Source organism: Phoxinus phoxinus (genome assembly GCF_949152265.1).
Source record: "Phoxinus phoxinus genome assembly, chromosome: 6".
Classification (NCBI taxonomy): domain Eukaryota; kingdom Metazoa; phylum Chordata; class Actinopteri; order Cypriniformes; family Leuciscidae; genus Phoxinus; species Phoxinus phoxinus.
In genome coordinates, this window is record NC_136881.1 from 22,689,988 (window position 1) to 22,712,327 (window position 22,340).

General features: G+C 39.1%; 1 protein-coding gene across 1 annotated transcript in view; it reads right to left on the reverse strand.

Annotated features, from left to right (window-relative positions):
* Positions 1–3,594: 3,594 nt before the first annotated feature.
* The window catches only part of LOC306999733 (protein NLRC3-like), a 33,310-nt gene continuing 14,564 nt past the window's right edge, over positions 3,595–22,340 (reverse strand). The window contains exons 8-14 of the mRNA XM_079614654.1: positions 19,336–21,105; positions 17,607–17,780; positions 9,364–9,537; positions 8,310–8,483; positions 6,766–6,939; positions 4,783–4,956; positions 3,595–3,729 (exon numbers count right to left, since the gene is read on the reverse strand). Coding sequence (XP_079470780.1) covers positions 3,723–3,729; positions 4,783–4,956; positions 6,766–6,939; positions 8,310–8,483; positions 9,364–9,537; positions 17,607–17,780; positions 19,336–21,105 — 2,647 coding nt within the window. The 3' untranslated portion in view covers positions 3,595–3,722. The remainder of the gene's footprint in view (positions 3,730–4,782; positions 4,957–6,765; positions 6,940–8,309; positions 8,484–9,363; positions 9,538–17,606; positions 17,781–19,335; positions 21,106–22,340) is intronic.

The following is a 22,340-nucleotide window of genomic DNA, read 5'->3' on the forward strand; positions in this document are numbered from 1 at the left end:
AGGGCACGCTCGGCACGGACGCTCTGGCGCACAGCTGGCCCCGGGGCCTCCGCAAATATGCGTTTCCCCCAGTGAGCCTTCTTGCACAGACCCTGTGCAAGATCAGGGAGGACGAGGAGCAGGTCATATTGGTTGCGCCGCACTGGCCCACCCGAACCTGGTTCTCCGAACTTGTACTCCTCGCGACAGCACCTCCCTGGCCAATTCCTCTGAGGAAGGACCTCCTTTCTCAGGGACGGGGCACCCTTTGGCACCCTCGTCCCGATCTCTGGAACCTCCACGTGTGGCTCCTGGACGGGACGAGGCAGGTTTGAGTACCCTACCACCAGCGGTGGTGGCTACCATCACTTCCGCTAGAGCGTCGTCCACTAGACATGCCTACGCGTTGAAGTGGAACCTCTTCGTCTCTTGGTGCTCTTCTCACTCAGAAGACCCCAGATCATGCCCGATCAGTGTCGTGCTTTCCTTCCTGCAGGATGGGTTGGAGCGAAGGCTGTCTCCCTCCACCCTGAAAGTATATGTTGCCGCTATCGCCGCACATCACGACGCAGTTGATGGTAAGTCCGTGGGAAAGCACGACCTGGTCATCAGGTTCCTGAGAGGAGCGAGGAGACTACAGCCTCCTCGCCCTCCTCTCGTTCCCTCTTGGGACCTCTCAGTGGTACTAACTGCCCTGCAGAGTGCTCCCTTTGAGCCTCTGCAATCAGTGGAGCTTAAGTTCCTGTCAATTAAGACAGCGCTCCTGGTTGCTCTGGCCTCCATCAAGAGGGTAGGGGACCTGCACGCATTTTCTGTAGACGAAGCGTGCCTGGAATTCGGGCCGGCCTTTTCTCACGTGATCCTGAGACCCCGGCCTGGATATGTGCCCAAGGTTCCCACCACTCCCTTCCGGGACCAGGTGGTGAACCTGCAAGCGCTGCCCCTGGAGGAGGCAGACCCAGCCTTGGCATTGCTCTGTCCAGTACGCGCCCTCCGTGCTTACGTAGACAGAACGCAATGTTTCAGGACCTCAGACCAGCTCTTTGTCTGTTATGGTGGGAAGCTGAAGGGAAGGGCTCTCTCCAAGCAAAGGTTGTCTCACTGGATAGTGGACGCCATTGCTTTGGCTTACCAGCAGCAAGGTCGACCGTGCCCCCTTGGTGTGACGGCCCACTCCACCCGGAGTGTGGCCTCCTCTTGGGCTCTAGCGCATGGCGCCTCGCTAACAGACATCTGCAGAGCTGCAGGCTGGGCGACACCCAACACATTCGCCAGATTCTACAATCTCCGAGTGGAGCCAGTGTCCTCCCGAGTACTCGCTTCAACCAGCCGGTGCTAGGACCCGCTCAGGTGTCTTCGCTTGCTCGCCATTCCACTCCACGGACTGGATACGTGCGATATTCTCCTCAGGTGAGCCTGATAAGCCCTGAGTTCCTCCAGCGCTGTTGACGTCAACGCCAGAGTTATGCCTCCGGCAGCTTTCGCGTTGGCTAGGTGCCACCATGTGCATGGTTCCCCCGCTGGGCGACCCCCACGTGTGTATTTCCACTGTAAGCCTCCTTCGAGCATGTGTCTTTCCCTTGGCAAGCCAGTCTGCCACCCCTGGGGTTGAAATACTCCACCCTACGGGCTGGACACCCCAGTGTTATCCGTATGCACCCCCCTCCGGGTCATATGTGTTTTCTTAAGTCCCCCCCCTTCGGGCGGGCACTGATTGCATATTTCCACTGTGATATGCTTCCCAGTGTACCTTGGTATTCCTGTGTTAAGTAGGAGTCCTTCGTCCGTGCTAGTCTCACGACAGGGAGCTCAGACTTACGCAGGGCACTGGAAGACAGCCGAGGTGGCGTGATTGGACTGGGAACCCCATTCGTCGTCATTTCGACGTAACTCGAAGTGACTACGAAAGGGAACGTCTCGGTTACGGATGTAACCCTCGTTCCCTGAGTAGGGAACGGAGACGTTACGTCTTCCTGCCACTTCCGCTGTACCGCTGGAACAGCCTGAGTTCAGCTTGGCTCCTTCAGCGAAGAAACATATCTGCATGTTGCCGGCTCACTTCCTTATATACCCACACTGTGGGGCGGAGTTACGCTATGCAAATTCAGCAGACCCATGGCATTTGCTTGCCATTGGCTCGTTTTATTAATATTCGAAGAGGATAGGCTTCTAAGCGAACCCCATTCGTCGTCATTTCGACGTAACGTCTCCGTTCCCTACTCAGGGAACGAGGGTTACATCCGTAACCGAGACGTTCTCTTTTGAATCCCAATGTGATAGGCCAAGAGCAGTAACACAGTGCACAATTAAAGGGCACCTATTATGACATTTAAAATGTTCCTAATGTTGTTTAGGGAGTCCCCAACAACAGTTTTACGTGCATGCAATGTCAAAAAACACTTTTGTTTTCGTATAATATGCATTTATTTTTACCTGATTTGCTCACCGACTCCCAAATGATTCGTTCAACGACTCATTTTTCCAAACCCCTCCTTTGCGCGACGCTAATCTGCGATCGGTCAGATGACCCAGCAGTGTTTACAGAGATAATACTTATTGTTTAACACGGAGTACAATGATAATTTTATCAATTAAATCGTGTTATAATAATGATTATAGTCCACTGCTTTGTAGTTTGTAGTAAAAAACTAAAAATAAGATAACGAATTTAATGTTATGTTAGCGAGCATAGCCCAGAGTTCATATTGTAAAAGCACAATCAGTCTTTGTTTGCATTAGCCCGATGCATAAACATAACGTTTTTACAAAAAAAAAAATGCAGTTACGTTACTACGAGGTATTACTCTATTCTTTAAGACAACTCCGAAAACAACGACAAACACTTCACATATCTCAATACAATTGCCATTGAAGACCTAGAAGCTAAACGGTGCTTACACAACAAACAAAATAATAAGTAAGCATGCTACATAAAAGCAACAATTATTAATAACACTTACAGGTTGTGATACGGAGGAGGAAGCTGATGCAAATACACTTGAAACTGAACCTTCCTTCAATATCAGCCGGCTCGCGAATCCAAGTTTGATTGCATTTAAAAAGCAATCGTCTTCAAAATGGCGCGAACAAAGCACAAGGCTCGGACTATACTTCTGTGGTATAGTTATATGAATTGTAGCCACTTAGTCTTCAAATGCTCCTCCTTGGGCAGATGAAAAAAGTTGGCTTTTGAGCCGCACTTCAGAACACAGCGTCTCGTCGCCATGATGTTTTCCCTGGCCTTGGAGCGCAATAAGTGGGCGTATCGTATTCAAATAACTTGACAAGTTGACGTCATCTAGTCAGAGAAAAAGCTTCGGTCTTCTAACGATTCATAAAAATGACTCCGAGTCGACTCTTACTTTTGAAAGACAATAACTTTATATACGGTGCACTTTCATATTTCAAACTTTGCAGGATGTTTTTGTTCACTTAGATCTATGTTACACACTACATGAAAGGTACATTTCAAAATTCCATAATAGGTGCCCTTTAAATGTGATTCATTTGTATTTGTGTTTTGATTTGATTTTCATTGACTCAACACTGTCAAGTGCTCCTCTGAGCTGTATGGTACAATAAAACAATAAACATCATATTATGTTTTTTAATACCTAAATTAATTACTAACATGCAATGACTTGTGTTATGATCACTATGGAATTGTCTCTGTTGATTCTGTTGAATGTGATGTTGAGGCTCTTTATTCTTATTCAGCTGATCCAGAGAAGGTCATACAATATCTAAAATCTGTAAAACACACACAATCAAATGCTTGAGAGAATTGTCCACTATAGAAGAACTTCAAAATGCTCTATTAGCAAAAGATATTAGTATAAACCTATGATGCATGGTGCCAGCAGTGCCCTTTTTAACCATTTAGGATTTAACCTTAGACCCTTACCTATAATTAAGTACACCTGTCCTCTTATGTGTAATGTTTTCATTTATAATAATGAAAGTGTTAATACATATTTACCTCTATCTTTTCTTAAAATACATAATTTTAGGTGAAACACTTGGGAATGGCTATTCTCACATTCTAAAATTAAAAAACAAACAAACCTTAAAATACATGTTTAATTTGTTGAAAAAAAAGCAAATAAAAGCCTAAATGACATATGTCATCACATAAAGTGATCATGTTTCTTAAAGGTGCATAGCGCAAGATTCTGAGTTTTTGCAGAACTATGCCACCTCTGGCGGCAAACGAAACTGCAGCCAGAGATGTGCACGCACTAGACAAAAGTTTTCATTTTTTTTATCTTACGTGGAGTTTGCGTTGGTGTTTGAAATGAACTACAAGCAGGTCTCTTACAATCCATCTTCTACGGAGAATGCCGGCGAATACACAAACCTGCCAGACATAGCTATGTGAGCGTGCCGTGAACGCGCATGACGTCACGCCCAGTCTAAAATTCCGGCCCGAATCCCTCTTATTCATTTTACTTTACAGGATTATAGAGACAATCTCAGTGATCAGAGAAGGGCTCATTCAGCCCATCAGGCAATTGTTTAAGCATGTATGGGTTAGAAAACGAGTATTTTTAACATGAAAAGTTGCTTAATGCACCTTTAAGAAGACTTGGATTAAACTCCTTTATTCATATTGATTACTTTTATGATTTATAATTTTTTGAAGGGTCAAAGGTTTGGTGGAATGGACTTTCAATGAAGAGAGATTTCTCTCAGGTTTCATTAAAAATACATTTTTGTGTGTTTCGAAGATAAACAAGTGGGTTTGGAATGGACATGAGGGTGAGTATCCCTTAAACTATAACAATGTCAAAAAAATTTACTCACAGAAGTGTCTTCAGTTTATAATGCGGATCATCCTTCAGAGCAGAAAGCAGATTTACTTCTGACATTGCAAGAAAATTTCCAGTCAAATCCAGTTTTGTAAGGTGTGAGGGGTTTGATCTCAGAGCAGAAGCCAGAGCAGCACAACCTTTATGTGTGACACTACAATCCATCAACCTGTAGAAACCAATGACACAGCTCAGATAAGCAGAAACTTCACTATCAAAAAGAGACCTAATCCATGTCATGATTACTAGGGCCAGATAATGTGCAGACCTGCTTTGTAGACCTGCCAGATCTTCTAATCGTGATAACTGATCTCTGGCTAATTTGGTTATTGAAACATATTTGCAGATTGTGTTAAAATATCTGGCTGAGATTACTGCACATTCTTAAAATCATTGGAAAGTGCAGATATATTGATACTCAAAACCATGATCAGCAATGTAGACCTTTATAAGGAAACAGCCAAATGACCAAAGTGACATAAAAGTTATAATAGATCAATTAAATGTGTACTGTATGTTACACGATTCCCAATTATTTCCATTATTTCACGATTTCTTGTATTTGTGCAGGCTTTACATTTTTATTATTATTGTAATTAGCAATTCATTTAATTTTACCTATGATGCTGATTTGACGTGACAGCATTAATTGAAGTTTATTAGGTGTCAAGAATTTTTTTTCTAATGGCACAGCAGACAGCATGTTTTTACCAAGTTATCTGCATCTCCTGCGCTGCATCAAGCAACTCCCCTTTTTACTCCCAACACTTGCCATTTTTAATCCCAGGGCCATTTATCTATAAAAGTATGCAATCTTTGGTAAGAGGCTTTCATTCTGTTGGCAAGGCTTTTAAAATGTAAATTTTACTATTTTTACAATTTTACAAATTTTTTCTGGTTTCGCCTATAAAACAAATACTCGCTTTATTTCATATTATAGAGCTAATTGAATAAGTTATGCAGCGATAATTGTGTGGATGTGTTGGTATGGATGTCAGAGTGTGGTTTGTATGCATGTAATAATAATAAAAAATGTGTGTGTGCTTATAATCTTGAGAGAGAAAAACCCAACTGCAAATCTAAAATCCCACCACTGTGTCCCAGTGGAGTTTTGCTGCACAGGTATGTATTTGTATTGTAATAAAAAATAAATAAATAAAAAGTAATAATAAAAAAATCTATTTTACACAAGTAACATTATTTATTTAATAAACTATTACTTCATTTAACTGTAAAATTATGCAATTTGTTTAGAGGCTTTCCTTCTGTTAGCAAGGCTTTTAAAATGTACATTTTACTATTTTTCACCAGATGGTACCATTTTTTTCTGGTTTCGCCTATAAAACAAATAGTTGCTTTATTCCTATTTTCTGCTTCTGCATATTAGAGAGAAAAAAACTGGTGCAAATCACAAATCCAACCGCTGTGTGCACCAGTGGAGTTTTGCTGTATCTAATGAGGAAAATCTGTTAAGCAAAATCTGTCTGAAAGCTAATTTTTTGAGATATCAACCTCAAATTTGGAACACAAATTGTTTCGATTTATGGCTTTGATTTTTTTTTAACAGTTTTTGAGTTCTGTTTACACGAAAAAGGCCTGCTCCCGAGTCCAGAGCAGGTTTGAGTTTACAGACCTGTTGCTATGAACGCATCTCTGGGATGAGCTTTGAAGAACCTAACAATCCTTGATCATGTCAACAGTAAAATCCAGATAACTGAGTAATCCACATACGGAGAACGGGCCCCTGGTTCTACATGAGTGCTTGAGGGAGTTAATATCATTTTTTTTTTTTAACTTCCTTTTCCTCATCACGTCCGAGTGATATGAAAACAATCTATACTTGCAAAGTATTAACAGTAAAATTATGTCAGAAACTTAGGGAAGAATCTAATGAAAATTAAGAAAATATACGCTACAGATATTTGACAGAACACTTTTTAAGTCTTTTATAACCATAGGAGGAAAACTGCAACCTTACCACAATGTTTCTAGTTTACATTTGGGTTCCTTCAGTCCAGCAGAGAGAAAATCCACTCCTTTATCTTGTAGTTTATTTCCAGACAGATTGAGATGTCTCAGGTGTGAGAGGTTTGATCTCAAAGCTGAACCCAGAGCTGCACAACCTTTATCTGTGACACCACTATCAACCAACCTGTGAAGAACAATGACACTCTTCAGTCTCTCAGTTCAGGATCTACACCTCAGATAAGCAGGAACTTCTCAATCAAAAAGAAAGACTAAATATAAGGAAAGATTAACAGGTCCAGTGTATGAAGCAAACCCAATTAATTTAATAATAAATATTTAATGCAAGTACTCCAAAATCCTCAACACGTCTATGATATGAAAACGTACTGAAAAACATGTACTTAAAATGTCAGAAGGATATGAAAATATTTTACATGTTGATAATTATTTGCATATAAATGTATTTAATTGACCATTGACACAGGCTACAAATTTCCTACATAGCTCGGTTTAAAAAAAAAACCTGTAACTAGATAAATATATTTTTTTTATATATATATATATGCAAGAACAAAATAATATAGGCCTACAAAACTTTTTATCGATGCCATCCCAGTCTTTTGAATCCATTCATTGATCGTTTCTTTTTATTTAATATTTGTATATTATTATTATTGATTATATTTGTATTAATTGTATTGTAATAAACTACATTTGAATGCTATCTAGGGCTAGGCAGCATTGTGTGCATAGTAAAACATGTAGCTGTAGAATGCCAATAATTTCCTCATACAAATACTTAAACCAAGTTTAGTGTTTTGTTCACCCCTCATATTTAATATATATATATATATATATATAAAAAAAAAAAATTCCCCATTAAATTTAGATTAAAAACAAAATATCAACTCCGGACATCACTTTCAGCCATTTAAAGTAAATATGTATATATATAATTTTTTTTTTTTAAATAACAACATTCAAGTTCATAGTTCTCAGTCACATGACATGCAAGTTGAAGTAAGTGCTTTTATTTTTTAATGATTGGATGCACGTATATGGGGCATATTATTATTAGTTTTATCTCTAATTATACAAATATAAATATATTAGTGTTGTAAATTACAATCGTCCTGTAAAATAAAAGCTGATTATTTTATAATTATAGGCCTAATAATTATATTTATTTTGGTTAATTTTACTGCCACATTGATTTATTTTAATTTTACATTTGATTTGATTATTAGTTTTTCATTATCTCATGAACCCAGTGCAGTTCCCTCACAAACTTCATTTAGGAATATTGAGAGGCATTAATACGATTTTTTTTTCCAAACACATATTTGCCTCTCCTTTTTACACTTGGGACATATTCTAATGTGCATAAAACTTTATAGACATATTTGTCAGAACTATTAATTCTTTGTGAATATGTTTTGAGTAACAGTGTGTAAGACTCTCAGAGACATGTTTTAATGAGTAACAGTGTGTAAGACTCTCAGAGACATGTTTTAATGAGTAACAGTGTGAATTACTCTCAGAGACATGATTTACCACAGTATCTCAAGATTACAGTGAGGATCCTCCAGTCCATTAGAGAGCAGATTCACTCCCGATGCTCTTAGTTTATTTCCAGACAGATTCAGTTCTTTCAGGTTGGAGGGGCTTGATCTCAGAGCTGAAGCCAGTACAGCACAACCCTTATCTGTGATACCACAATCAATCAACCTGTAGAAGAAAATGACACTCTTCTCGCTAAGTTCAGGATGTACAGATCATCAGATAAGCAGACATTTAACAATCAAACAGACTTAATCCATGTCAAAATGAACAAGTCTAGTCTAAGGTGCAGACCTGGTTTTACATGCTTGAGCGTGTTAATTACAATATATATAGTAAGAAAATTAACATATTCACCCTTTATTCAAATTATTTACAAAAATTGTTAAAGATTTTTTAAGCTTATTGCATAGTTGTGCTAGGAGTCAATTTTATTATTTGTTATAACGCAATGAAACATGGCAAATAGTGCGGATATAATTTTTGGCCAGGCTGTCATACAAAGAAATTATAAGTGCATGCAAAAATCAAGAGAACCAACGAAATATCACTTTTTTTCCCGAGATTTTTGTTTTTCTATGCATTACTTTTTGCATAGTAAAAATAAAGCTGTAGCAGTAGTCTGCCCCTTTTTTTGCCAAATAATTTTGTAAGATAAATAATACCTTAACCAATTTCTGTGTTTTGTTCTACCCTGATATTTAAAATATTAAATATTTCGTCGTATTTTGTAGATTTAATCAAACTTGTAGGGTCTTTAAAATAAATGGATCACTTTTGAGCAACTAATGTATATAAATATATATATATATAAATATATATATATATATATATATATATATATATATATTTTTTTTTTTTTATGCGAGTGCACACAACCATCTTTATACTCTTGGAAAGAATATAATGAAGATTAAAACAACATCCTCTTCAATTATATGACAGGACCCTTTTTAGTCTTGTTTTTGTTTTAATTTTGTTCATTATTTACCACAAGAGAAATTATTTACCACATGAAGAGGATTTTGACACATTTATATAATCTTACCGCAGTATTTTCAGGTTACATTGAGGATCCTCCAGTACAGCAGAGATCAGATTCATTCCTAGATCTTTTAGTTTATTTCCAGTCAGATCCAGAAGGTTCAGGTATGAGGGATTTAAACTCAGAGCTGAAGCCAGAGCAGCACAACCTTCCTCTGTGACACCACAATGACTCAATCTGTAGAAAACATTGACTCTCTTCACTCTCTCAGTTCAGGATGTACAGCTCAGATAAGCAGGAACTTCACAATAATAAAAAAGAGACTTAATCCACTGCACAATCAACAGGCCTAGTCTAAGGTCCTGAATTGTACCTTAGACTGGACCTAACTGGATTAAGTGGTCTCTCTTTTTTTTAACCCTCTGGGGTCTAAGGTGATTTGGGGGTCCTTGAGATGTTTTGACATGCCCTGACATTTGTGCTTTTTTAAAATATGTTAGACCTATCACTTCTGCCACTAAAGATTGCTTTATTAATAATATTCCAGATCAGTTTCATCTCCTCAGCATCCCAGATAGCTTACAAGAACTCAATATTGCGACAGAAACTTTTTCTGTATGTTTAGAAGCATTTAGTTTAGTATGCTTCTTCTAAACTAAAAATAAGAAAGTCTACATTTTATATACTTCTCAAAAATATACGTTATGTACTTATCAGAAATACTTAAAATTACACTCTTGTATTGAGAGAAAAGTCAACGTATATTTGGCCTGTACTTGAACTCAATCTTTTGATCGAGATATACTTAATTATACTTAAGTATTGAAAGTATACTTGACTTGTAGTTGTTAAAGGGCCCTATATTATGGATTTTTGAAAATGACCTTTCATGTAGTGTGCAACATAGCTCTAAGTGAATGAAAACATCCTGCAAAGTTTTAAATCGGAAAGTGCACCGCATATAAAGTTATTCTCTTTCAAATGTAAGAGTCGACTCTGAGTCAATGAAATGTATCGTTTTTCAAACGAGTCATAAGCTGATTCATTGTGACGTCAGAGCCCGTCTACGGAGAGCCTGGCCACTCCCTATTAAGTCCTATTGTACTGAATTGTAGTTGTAGTTCCACCAGAGTTCCACTGGGGGCAATCGCCCGAGTGCAAAATGAATGGGAGTCTATGGAGCTAGACGGCTAAATTTGTCTCTTTCACCCGATTGCCATTGAGAAATCTCAGATTTGATTGTAGGTTTTGCAAGTTCAACATGGGTTATAGGTCAATAGTTGAATGAACAAGTACTTATGTCCTTTCGATTTCTTACAGGTTGAGTTGTTGCCCATAACACGCTAGCTAATACCTAGAATATCAAAATCGACTGCTGGCGGTAGATCCTTTTCCTATTTAGCAGGGCGGCTCGGGCGGGGCCGGGAGGGCGAGCAGCTCGGGCGCAACCTCCAGGACGACAGCGGGCTGCACGGGCACGGCCTCCGGGACGACAGCGGGCTGGTCGGAGGGGATGGCCTCCGGGACCACAGCAGGCTGGTCGGAGGGGACGGTCTCCGGGACGACAGCAGGCTGCTCGGAGGGGACGGCCTCCAGTTCTTGCCGAAGGGTGAACGCCTGCTTTCTCCTCCTCCTCCGTTTATGATGGCAAGACGGTAGGATCAAGCTTACCGCCTCTGGGGGCTCTACAATCTCAGGAAAAGGCTGGGACCACAGGCGTAGCTGGTGTATCCCACTGGCTACGATGCTGTAGATATAGGGTGAACCCCCAAAAGTCCAATATCTCCAGCCCCTTCATCTCCAACCGAGGCAAAGGTTCATCAAGGCAGTCATTAAAAAAATCTTTCAATGCCGCCTCATTATAGCCCATGCCCCTAGAGAGAGTCCAAAAGGTCTGAGACAGACAACCCACCGACTGACCCTGCTGACGTAGGGACATTAAATTCTTGAGTCTTCCCCTCCTCTCCTTTTCAGTGGTGGGGGGAAGGATACGAAAACCCGTACTGCTGGATCTATACATGACGGAGTCCTTCTGTCACGGAACACACACAGGAGAGAGAGATCCAAATGCAGTATACTTTAATAGGGTAATCCGTACTCACAAAACTAGTCCAGGCAAGGGTCAAAATCCATATAAGCAATCCAAAGACACACGACATGAACAAGGAACGGAAGTGTGGGGACAATATACAAGGACTCCGTGACAAACACTGAAACAGACAGGGTATATATACACAAGTGCAAACAAGGTGACGAGAAACAGCTGAAGGAAATGAACAATCAGTGACAGACAGGATTATGGGAAATGTAGTGAAAAAGCCTAGACACCGTGAAAACTGAGACCTCTAATGTTAAACCCAGGGAACCACCAGACACTGTGACAACTGCAAGTGCAAACATAATATAAATAGTAAACTATAAGTATAATGTTTTGTTCACTTGAAGAAATATATACAAGTATAATTGCAGTATAAACTACTAGTAGTTTACAGAGTACACTTCAGTGTGTACTTTCATAAACTAAAAAATTTACTAGTATTAAAATAGTAAATTACTAGTATACTTATAAGTTCACTTGTAGTACAGATGCATTACAAATGAGAAACCTAAATGTGTACTTGGTTTACTACTGTTACACTTAAACGTATACTTTTATATACAGTACTAAAAGTGGGCCAATTTAGTCCCAAGCAGTATTGAAATAGTACACTTACAATTGTACTACTAGTACACATTGATATTAGTATACTTACTACATAAGTAATGTTCAAGTATATGTTTAAGTATACTTTAAGTATACTTCAAAATGAACTTGAAGTATATTTCTTTATCGTAAGGGCAGGCCGATCTCGAATCTACATTTTCTGTCAAAGATACTAGAAAAGGCAGTATCCTCACAAGCAAAAAAAATGTGGGTGGGTCATACTCCAGTTTTTTTTTTTTACTGGAGTAGATTCCCGAAGCCAAATACATTATTTAAAATCTATGCAATAATGAGTGAAGGGAATGAGTGAGATTAAAAATGAAATGAGCGCAAATCTGTCTAGGCATGCATCTCTCAGAAATCAGAGCTTGGCAAAAGTATCAACTCAAGTATAGGCTACTAGGCCTACATCATATTTCTACGATATGATATCGTAAATATTATAATTATTGTATGTATATTTAAATGATTTAAGCCTTGTACAATATGATACTCGAATGAATGAAATAAGCACTGCACAGCACGATCACAAATCAAACAGCGCATTAATTACCGTCTCTGCGCGTCTCCGTCTCTCAGCAACCAAACCAGCTCTTATAGCCTATAATCAACAAAGATTCATATACATGAATTACAACTTGATGTGTCTATTTAAATGTTTTAAACTTCGTATTAATGTGATAAGTTACATGATAGATTTCTTTGTCTCACTCTCTTGAAGCTGATTCTCGCTGTGCGTATTTGGCGCTCGAACTGTGAGTTTTTTCCCCCTCTGCAACTGGCTGCGCGTTGTCTCATTTTTTTTTACGACTCTCAACTGTGTGGTTACAAAGTATATTACAATGGCATCGAACACAGCTCATCCAATAACAAGCAACAACTGGAAGTGTGCGATTTTATAACATGTGTTTTGACACTTTTGTCTGGCTATAGCATGATACATTTTTTTTTTGCATAATGCTGTCATCAAGGCAACATCTTTTTAAGAGACATTCCTGCTTATTTTAGCAAGACAATGCCAAGATTCATTCTTCAAATGTTACAACAGTGTGGCTTCACAGTAAAAAGAGTTCAGGTAGTAGTTGCGCAAAAAGTGGGTATGCGCTATGCAGGCTAGGCTATATGCGGCGCATAGGGGCATATTGGTATTTTCTATATGTAGTGTTAGGGGAATGGGAAAAATATTTTCCCATTCAGAAAAGTTTTCTCTTTTCGCCCAGTCTGAGTTGTAGGTTGTAAATAGTTTTTTCTTTGACACTGGTGGCTCATCCGATTTTGTTGTGTTATCCTCCTCGTCCGTCTCTCCCCCCATTTCACACAATAAATGTAAATATAACGTTTTTTAAAAGCTAGCTAGAAACTGAACTCACACTGTTTAATCCTGGATGTGTGTTGATGCGCGCGCGCAGCACAGGCAGTTGCTAGGCGATAAGTTGAGCTTCCAATCAAATAAAAGTAAACGCCTGGCATTGGCCAATCCACTGTTTTAACCGTTTTTACCCATTTACGGACACAGGATTGGATGTACACAACCATGAAGAAAACAAAGTAACAGTAGACGGAAACGGATTAATTTGAAACCAGGAAATTCTACTTTAGAAGTACATTTTCACAAAAAAACGGCTGGCAACGCTATGCCCTTAAAAGATACAGGCGAACAAATTATGAATGAACATTCACCTCAAATACCAGCTTGTTCAGTGATAGTGAGTGAGCAAATAACAGCTGAACCCACCTGAGCTAAGTTAGATATCAAAGACTAGAAATACAGTCCAGTCCACTACTATTACTTATGAATGGGAGAAACTGTCCCGCGACTCCCGCCTTCTAGGTAAAAGAGCCAATCGCTGATTGGTAAAGTCATTGCATCACTGCATCGATCTGTTAGAAGCTCCGGTTCCCATAGAAACCTGAGACTCGCGCTTAGGACAGCACATGCGCATCATGGGCTCATCTAGCCTGTAAAGTAAGGGTTTGGTGTGAGCCAAGTGGAATGGATTTGAGCAGTAGCGTGGAAATCAATGCTGTAGCTAAATCGCGGAATGGAGTTTAATGTATTACGGCATTCCTCAAGTGGAATGGATTTGACTGACAGCGCGCTGAAAAGGGAACATACATACGCTGAATTAGAGACGGTAAAAGTGAGTGGGTCTAATATCATTGGTATTAAAAAGTGGATGGGTCTTGACCCACCCATATACAATGGTTCCGACGCCCATGCTCACAACTATGTTCCTTTTTAGAAAGAAATGGTATCTGCAAGGATTTCCAGTCAGGATTTAGACCGTACCATAGTACTGAGACAGCTCTCAAAGTCACAAATGATTTGCTCTTATCACCCAATCGTGGTTGTATCTCTATTAGTGTTACTCGATCTTAGTGCTGCATTTGATACTATCAACCACAACATTCTTCTCGAAAATAATGTTGGCATTAGTGGAATTGCATTAGCATGGTTTAAATCATACGTATCTGACCGTTATCAGTTTGTTATCAGTTTGTAGCAGTAAATTAAGAGATGTCTTATCGATCACAAGTTCAGTATGGAGTACCACAAGGCTCAGTACTAGGACCGTTGCGGTTCACTCTGTACATGCTACCCTTGGGAGATATATTTAGGATGCATGGCATTAGTTTTCACTGTTATGCTTATGATACTCAGCTCTATCTTTCTTCACACCCTGACGAAACTTACCAATTCCCAAAATTAACGGAATGCATAGCTGATATAAAAAACTGTATGACTAGTCATTTCCTACTACTTACAGTTTTTCTCAATTGTTTACACACAAATACTGGTACTTGAGAAACAATGACCACAACATGTAACTCATGCACCAACCCCCTGAACCAATTCTGCTAAACTACAAGCACAATTCATGCTTTACACTCAAATTGCAGTTCGAAAACACACCTTTTTCAAAACACTACACACAATTCTCAGCATTTGGCACAATTTTCATGCAGACAATCTCTTGTTTTCACAAGGAACACACTGTCATTAAAATATGCACACTGACTCATCACATGGGCAAACACCCGTCACACAGTTTTACAATTAGCAATCAGAGCTTTAGCATAAAAGGGCAACAGGTGAGCTCCTCAAGTCAAGTCAAGTCAAGTCAAGTCAAGTCAAGTCAAGTCACCTTTATTTATATAGTGCTTTTTACAATACAGATTGTATCAAAGCACCTTCACAGTGATAACATGAAAATAATACAAAAAACAATTTTATCATCATCCACCTTTAAGGCAGATCTATAATATTGTTGAATATTAAATGTCCCCAACTAAGCAAGCCAGAAGGTAAGGCAACAGCGGCAAGGAACCAAAACTCCATCAGGTGACAGAATGGAGAAAAAAACCTTGGGACAACCCAGGCTCAGTCGGGGGCCAGTTCTCCTCTGGCCAATGAGTGAACGATGTATGATTATGATTCAGTAGCATTACAGGTCAGGAGTTCAGAATGAATCATGAGTATTTGTCCAGTTCCGGTTGGTTGAAGTGGAGGATGCCAACATTGGATTTTTCTTAAAAAATTCAAAATTATTCGGTTGTTTTGTATGTAGAACCACTGTATGTGCAACTTTGTGTTGGTTGGGGTGTACACGGTGACTGTGTACATTGTTTTTGTGGAAAAAATAATATATATTTGTTACAGTGTATTTGTGTGTTCTGAGTATAAAAACAACATTCTCAAATATCTTTATTCTTGAAATAGTCATTATAATGAATGGAGAAGAAGTGTTTTCCATTCATCACAGTGTTTTACATTGAGCACATCAGTGTTCAACTGGTTCTTATAAATGTCTATTCATATGATGGTTTGTGTGTGTCATTTAAAAAAAAAAACATTTTGAGAAGAAATAACATTGTTTTGAATGTAAAGTTTAATTTTGCAGGAGAATTGAGGGGTTTTGCCCATTGTGTGTGTGTTTCTTTGATTTGTGTGTCGAGTTCTGAGAATATGAGGCATGCTTTCAGAAAATGTGTGTAAACGATCGAGAAAAACTGTAATATTGAAAAATTCTGAATCAATGAATGAAGGCATTTATATAGCGTTTTCATATGTACTACTGTACACCCAAAGCGCTTTACTATCATATCAGGGAATCTCTCCTCAACCACCACCAATGTGCAGCATCCACTTGGATGACGGCAGCCACAGTATAATGGCGCCAGTGGTTCACCACACACCAGCTATAGGTGGAGAGGAGAGAGAGTGATAGAGCCAATTCAGTGAATGGGGATTATTAGGAGGCCATGATTGGCAAGGGCCAATGGGTGGAATTCTAATTATTGGAAAAAAAACTTCCTCACATAATAACCTAGAATACTGTGTCTAACACTTGATGGCTGCTCTGTAAAGTCTTTGTTGTCAGTTAGAAACCTGGGTGTGCTCTTTGATACCATTATTTCATTAGAAAGTCACGTTTCTAGTATCTGTAAAACCGCATTCTTCCATCTTAAAAATATATCTAAATTACGTCATATGCGCTCAATGACAAATGTGGAACAATTAGATCATGCGTTCGTTACATCAAGGCTATATTATTGTAATGCTCTTATGGGTGGTTGCCCTGCACGCATAATAAACAAACTACAGCTGGTCCAAAATGCAGCAGCTAGAGTTCTTACCAGAACCAGGAAGTATGACCATATTAGCCCCGTTCTGTCAACACTGCATTGGCTCCCTATTAAACATTGTATACATTTAAAAATATTGCTGATTACTTACAAAGCACTAAATGGTTTAGCTCCCCAGTACTTGAGCGAGCTCTTAACGCATTATAGTCCTTCACGTCTATTGCGATTTCAAAAATCCGGCCAGTTGATAATACCTAGAATTACACTTCCCATAAATCCTGATGTATTCGCTACATCATAAGAAGAATGGCGTCTACTGTTCTAGTTGACACTAGTCCTGAAGTGTCATCTAGTCTCTCCCCTGTGTAGGCCTCCTTCCCTTCCCTTTACCTTTGTACAGATAAAACGTTTAAAAAAAAAATCCAGTTCACATGGCTACGCGGAAGCGATAAATTATGTATTATAAAATTAAGGCCAGACAAGTAATTTGTTGAGGTCAATTTGTAAAGACTACACACTTGCGCACATAAACTACAAACGTGCATACCTAAAGGCTAAACATGTAATATGCATGTGCATGCCGTCAGCGTTTTCACAGGTTCACGTTTTACGTTTTTGCGCAGAGATAACTTTTTCCCCCTCAAAATTGTTCAAGGATTGCACCTTGGAACCTATTTCAAGGTTTATGTTCTCGAGCCACCAGGCACTGTAGTGCGAATGAGCGGGCGGAGCGCGTTAAGGGTTTTCTGTTAGAACGGTGTCGTGTTACCGGCCCCTAAGTTTATAACTAATGATCTTTGCAACGGAAGTGAATCAATCAAAACTAACTTTAGCTGGACAATAACTTTATCCTAGAGCTGCTGTAAAGCCAAAACAATCTTTGTTACTTTAATTCCTAGTATCACTGTAAAGTTGCTTTGAAACAATCTATATTGTTAAAAGCGCTATATAAATGAAGGTGACTTGACCCCAGTAGCTGGGGAAAGAGGATGAGGATGATTTCATACAATCTTACCGCAGTGTTTCCAGGGTACAGTGATGATTCTTCAGTCCATCTGAGACAAGCTTCACTCCTGCATCTTGTAGTTTATTTCCAGACAGATTCAGTTCTTTCAGGTGTGAGGGGTTTGATGACAGAGCTGAAGCCAGAACATCACAACCTTTGTCTGTGACACCACACCTACACAACCTGTATAAATGGAAGTTTATAAGAGTGATGAACTGATACCAGCTGCAGTTAAATATATTCTTAGACCCAGTTTACACCATATATTAGTTTTTCTCGATTGCTTAAACACTATAAACAGGCTTTTGAACTAAATTTTCAAAACCATAATGCCATTTATCAAAAAGCACACCCATTTCACTAAACTATAAACACAAATCCCTTCATTTCTCATTGCCTACACCATGTGGTCATTTAGAAAGCACTGGTATTCAGCATTGTTCACTCAAGTCAGCACAGCTTCAGCTCAGTTAGCACACAATTGCCGTACAGGTGAAAACTATAAGAGTCAAAATTTAACACACATCAATCAGATTCTTCAATAGATAGATAAAAGGGCCCAAATCAGTTTATTGAGTTTTGGAACAATGGATCCAGATTCCAGAAAGACATGAAGAAAGAAGTCCTTGTCCATGGTATGATTATGAAGGAGGCTGGGCTACGAGTAAGGCCAAATTTGAGTCACTTCACGTCACCTCCATCATCAGAAGCTTCAGGGAGGTGTGGTGGCAAACTAAATTCTATCACTGAATAAGAGACAAACATTTCCAATTGTCTTTGATGAGGTTTATTTTCTTGCTAGAAAAGGCCAGCAGTCGTACAGTCACACACAGTGTCTGCAGAGTGTGACAGTGAAGGGAGAGCATCCTTCCTCCTTTATAGACTTGACTCCCCAGAATGTTATCTTTCTAGGCCAATGATGGTATTTCAATGTGGAACTCTTAGACTTGTTCATCATATTGTGTCCTTGAGTGGAGGCGCTCCTGTCACGTACAACACTCTTTACCATTCTAATACAATTCCATATTTGAATAAGGTTTGTGTGTGCTCTTTTACTCTTTTACGTAAGTAAATATATATTTTACTTACGTAAATATATTTTACAAAAAATTAGAGGAGAGAGTAAAAAAAAAAAAAAGTACTTTTAAAAGAGTTTTACATGAACGAATAAAAATATGCCAATGTATCCATTGGTTGTGTATTTTGTGTTCATCATGTGAAAATGATGGGGGGCTTGTGGACCACATGCAATAACTTACCAGTTTTGGAAATGTTGTTTTGAATTTATTACACCAGTATGTAAGACTATGTTGTAGTATGTGTGTTGTGGGGGCTTGTGTGTCCTGTCTGGGGGCAAAGTTTGGTTTTTCAGCTAGAGTGAATGGTTTTGAGTGTAGAGCTTCATTTTGACCTGAAAATAGGATGTTTGGGGAATTGGATTTGTGTTTACTGTTTTGAGAATACGAGGCATAGTTTCAAGTAATGTGTTTAAGCAATCGAGAAAAACTGTAATGGGATACTCCAACTAAAAATGTATTTACTTTATTTTTATGCCATCCCAAATGTATGACTTGTTTTCATAAACATATTTTTAGAAAAATAATCCATATATGCGAGTCCATATAATGCAAGTGCAAAGTTGACGCTTCAAAAAACTAAGCAAAATAAACTCAAATTTGAAACTTTACTATAAACCATTGCCTCCCACCAAATGTCACACATGGTAAATTTTACTTACTGAGCTGATCTGGTTTCTTTAATCACAGGCAGCAGTTTTTGAAGAACTTCATCTGCTGTGTTGTGTCCTCCAATAAATTTTTTTAGATCAAACTCTTCCATCTTCTGCTCTGATGTCAACAACACAAAAACCAGAGCTGACCACTGTGAAGAAGTGAGTTTGGTTTGACTTATTTTTCCAGATCTCAGATAATCTTGGATCTCCTGTACCAGTGAATCATCACCCAGTTCATTCAGACAGTGGAACAGATTGATGGATCTTTCTGGAGACGGATTCTCTCTGATCTTCTGTTTGATGTACTGAACGGTTTCCTCTTTGTTGTAGGAGCAGCTTCCTGTCTGTGTCAGTAGTTCTCGTAAGAGTGTCTGATTGGACTCCAGTGAGAGACCCAGCAGGAAACGCAGGAAAAGATCCAAGTGTCCATTCTTACTCTGTAAAGCCTCATCCACAGCTTTTTTATGCAGCCCAGATAATGAATGACTATTCATCCAGTTTAAAACCTTAGATAAGATATTTTGTTCTGTGGTTTGATCGAACACATTTGTGTAGTCTGTAAAGGAGAGATGCGCATATAGAGCTGCTAGATGTTCCTGAATGCTCAGATGAACAAAGCAGAAGACTTTCCCCTGATTCAAGCCAAACTCCTCCCTGAAGATCTGAGTGCACAGTCCAGAGTACACTGATGCTTCTGTCACATTAATACCACACTCTCTCAGGTCTTCCTCATAGAAGATCAAGTTGCCTTTCACAAGCTGCTGGAAAGCTAATTTCCCTAGTTTGAAAATCACGTCTTCATCTTTCGATTTCTTCTCATAGTCCTTCTCATGTTTAATGTTTGTCTGAAGGATCAGGAAGTGTGTGTACATCTGAGTGACAGTCTGGGGGATCTTTCCTTTCCACGATTTCCCCAACATTCCCTCTAGAACAGTGGCTGAGATCCAGCAGAACACTGGGATGTGGCACATGATGTGGAGGCTCCTTGAGGACTTCAGGTGTGTGATGATTCTATTGGCCAGACTCTGATCACTGATTCTCTTCCTGAAGTATTCCTCCTTCTGTGGGTCATTGAAGCCTCGCACCTCTGTCACCCGATCAACACACTCAGAGGGGATGAGATCAGCTGCTGCTGGTCTTGAGGTGATCCAGATGAGAGCAGAGGGAAGCAGATTGCCCTTCATGAGGTTTGTCAGGAGCACGTCCACTGTGGCTGATTCACTTACTTCACACAACCTTACATTGCTCTGAAAATCCAGAGACAGACGGCACTCATCCAGACCATCAAAGATGAAGAAAACTTTATATTCGTCACTACATATTTGCATTCCTTTAGCTTCAGTAAACAAAACCTGAACAAGATCTGAAAGACTGAGTTTTTTGTCCTTCATTAGATTGAGTTCTCTAAAAGGAAGTGGAAAAATTAGCTGGACATCCTGATTTGCTTTCCCTTCAGCCCAGTCCAAAATGAACTTCTGCACAGAAACGGTTTTTCCAATGCCAGCGACTCCCTTTGTCATCACAGTTCTGATGGGTTTGTCTTGTCCAGGTAACGGTCTAAAGATGTCATTGCATTTGATTGGTGTGTCTTCTGTTGCTGCTCTCCTGGATAGTGTCTCAATCTGTCTCACCTCATGCTCATTATTGATACCTCCACTTTCACTCTCGGTGATGAAGAGCTCTGTGTAGATCTCATTAAGGAGTGCTGGGCATCCGTCTTTTGCTGTTCCTTCATACATACACTGAAACTTCTTCTTCACATTTGATTTGAATGTGCTTTGGACCAGTTGAGTGCCATTAAAAGAAGATTCATAAATAGATTACAACACTCTGACAAGTGATAGTAAACATATCTATCTATCTATCTATCTATCTATCTATCTATCTATCTATCTATCTATCTATCTATCTATCTAGTTTCAAATTTCACTGTGGTACCCAAATCACATAATGGACTTTATGCACAGCTGCACTACTTCCTGAACTTTAGCCAGCTCCTTTGTTTCCTGTCTGCCATTATTGAACAAACTGATTAATCTAGGTGTGTCTGATTATTGTTGTTGGTCAGGCACACCTGGATTAATCAGTTTGTCCAATAATGGCAGACAGGAAACAAAGGAGCTGGCTAAAGTTCAGGAAGTAGTGCAGCTGTGCATAAAGTCCATTCCCTACTATATAGTAGGCGAAAACAGTACTATAGACAAAAGTAGTATGTCCAAATTCACACTACTCATAAAAGATTAGGCAAAAAGTACCTGGACAACCTACTTATTCCAGCGAGATTCTAAAGTGTGGACACATTACTATTTTTTGAGGCCACGGGATAGGATTTGTGAATGGCGGTGACGCGACGCAACTGCTGCTGGTAGGTCACGTGATAAGGGTGAATGTAGCATATGGAAGTAAAATAATGCCAAATGTTTTTGAAATAAAAAAGCCTGTTGAATTGCACTACTTGAAAAAAATATGCATTGCATTAACCATGCTTGCATTTTAATGCATTGTATTTTTAGGGCTTGCATTTTTATGGGCTGAAATTCAACATGGTTGTATATTTAAGCTGTGAATATTTCAATTCAAAACATTTCAAACACATTTTCATTAATAAAAATTCAATAATCCATATTCACCTTTCATATTTCACTTCCAAAATATTCAAACTGTTTAAAAATACAACCTATAATATTCAACAGGCAATTTTTCGGTCCATTTTATTTCGCTTTATAAATTCGCTTCCACAAATTCAGTGGTTGAAATTCGACAGTAAATTCAACATTGACATCCAGGAACTGCAGGAAAAGCAGTAGATTACCGAGCATAATCTCCATCTGCTGTTAATCAACCTCACCAGCAGGGGGTGCAAGCGTGTGTTGTTGACGAAGACCAGAGCAACAGTTAGAACAAGCCATTTATTCATAAAAACTGATTTATAGAAATGTAAGTGTATTTGTGATTATTATGAGGGCTGTTTTTGAGTTTAATTCAGTGTCTTCACAGTCCCTGCAGCATAC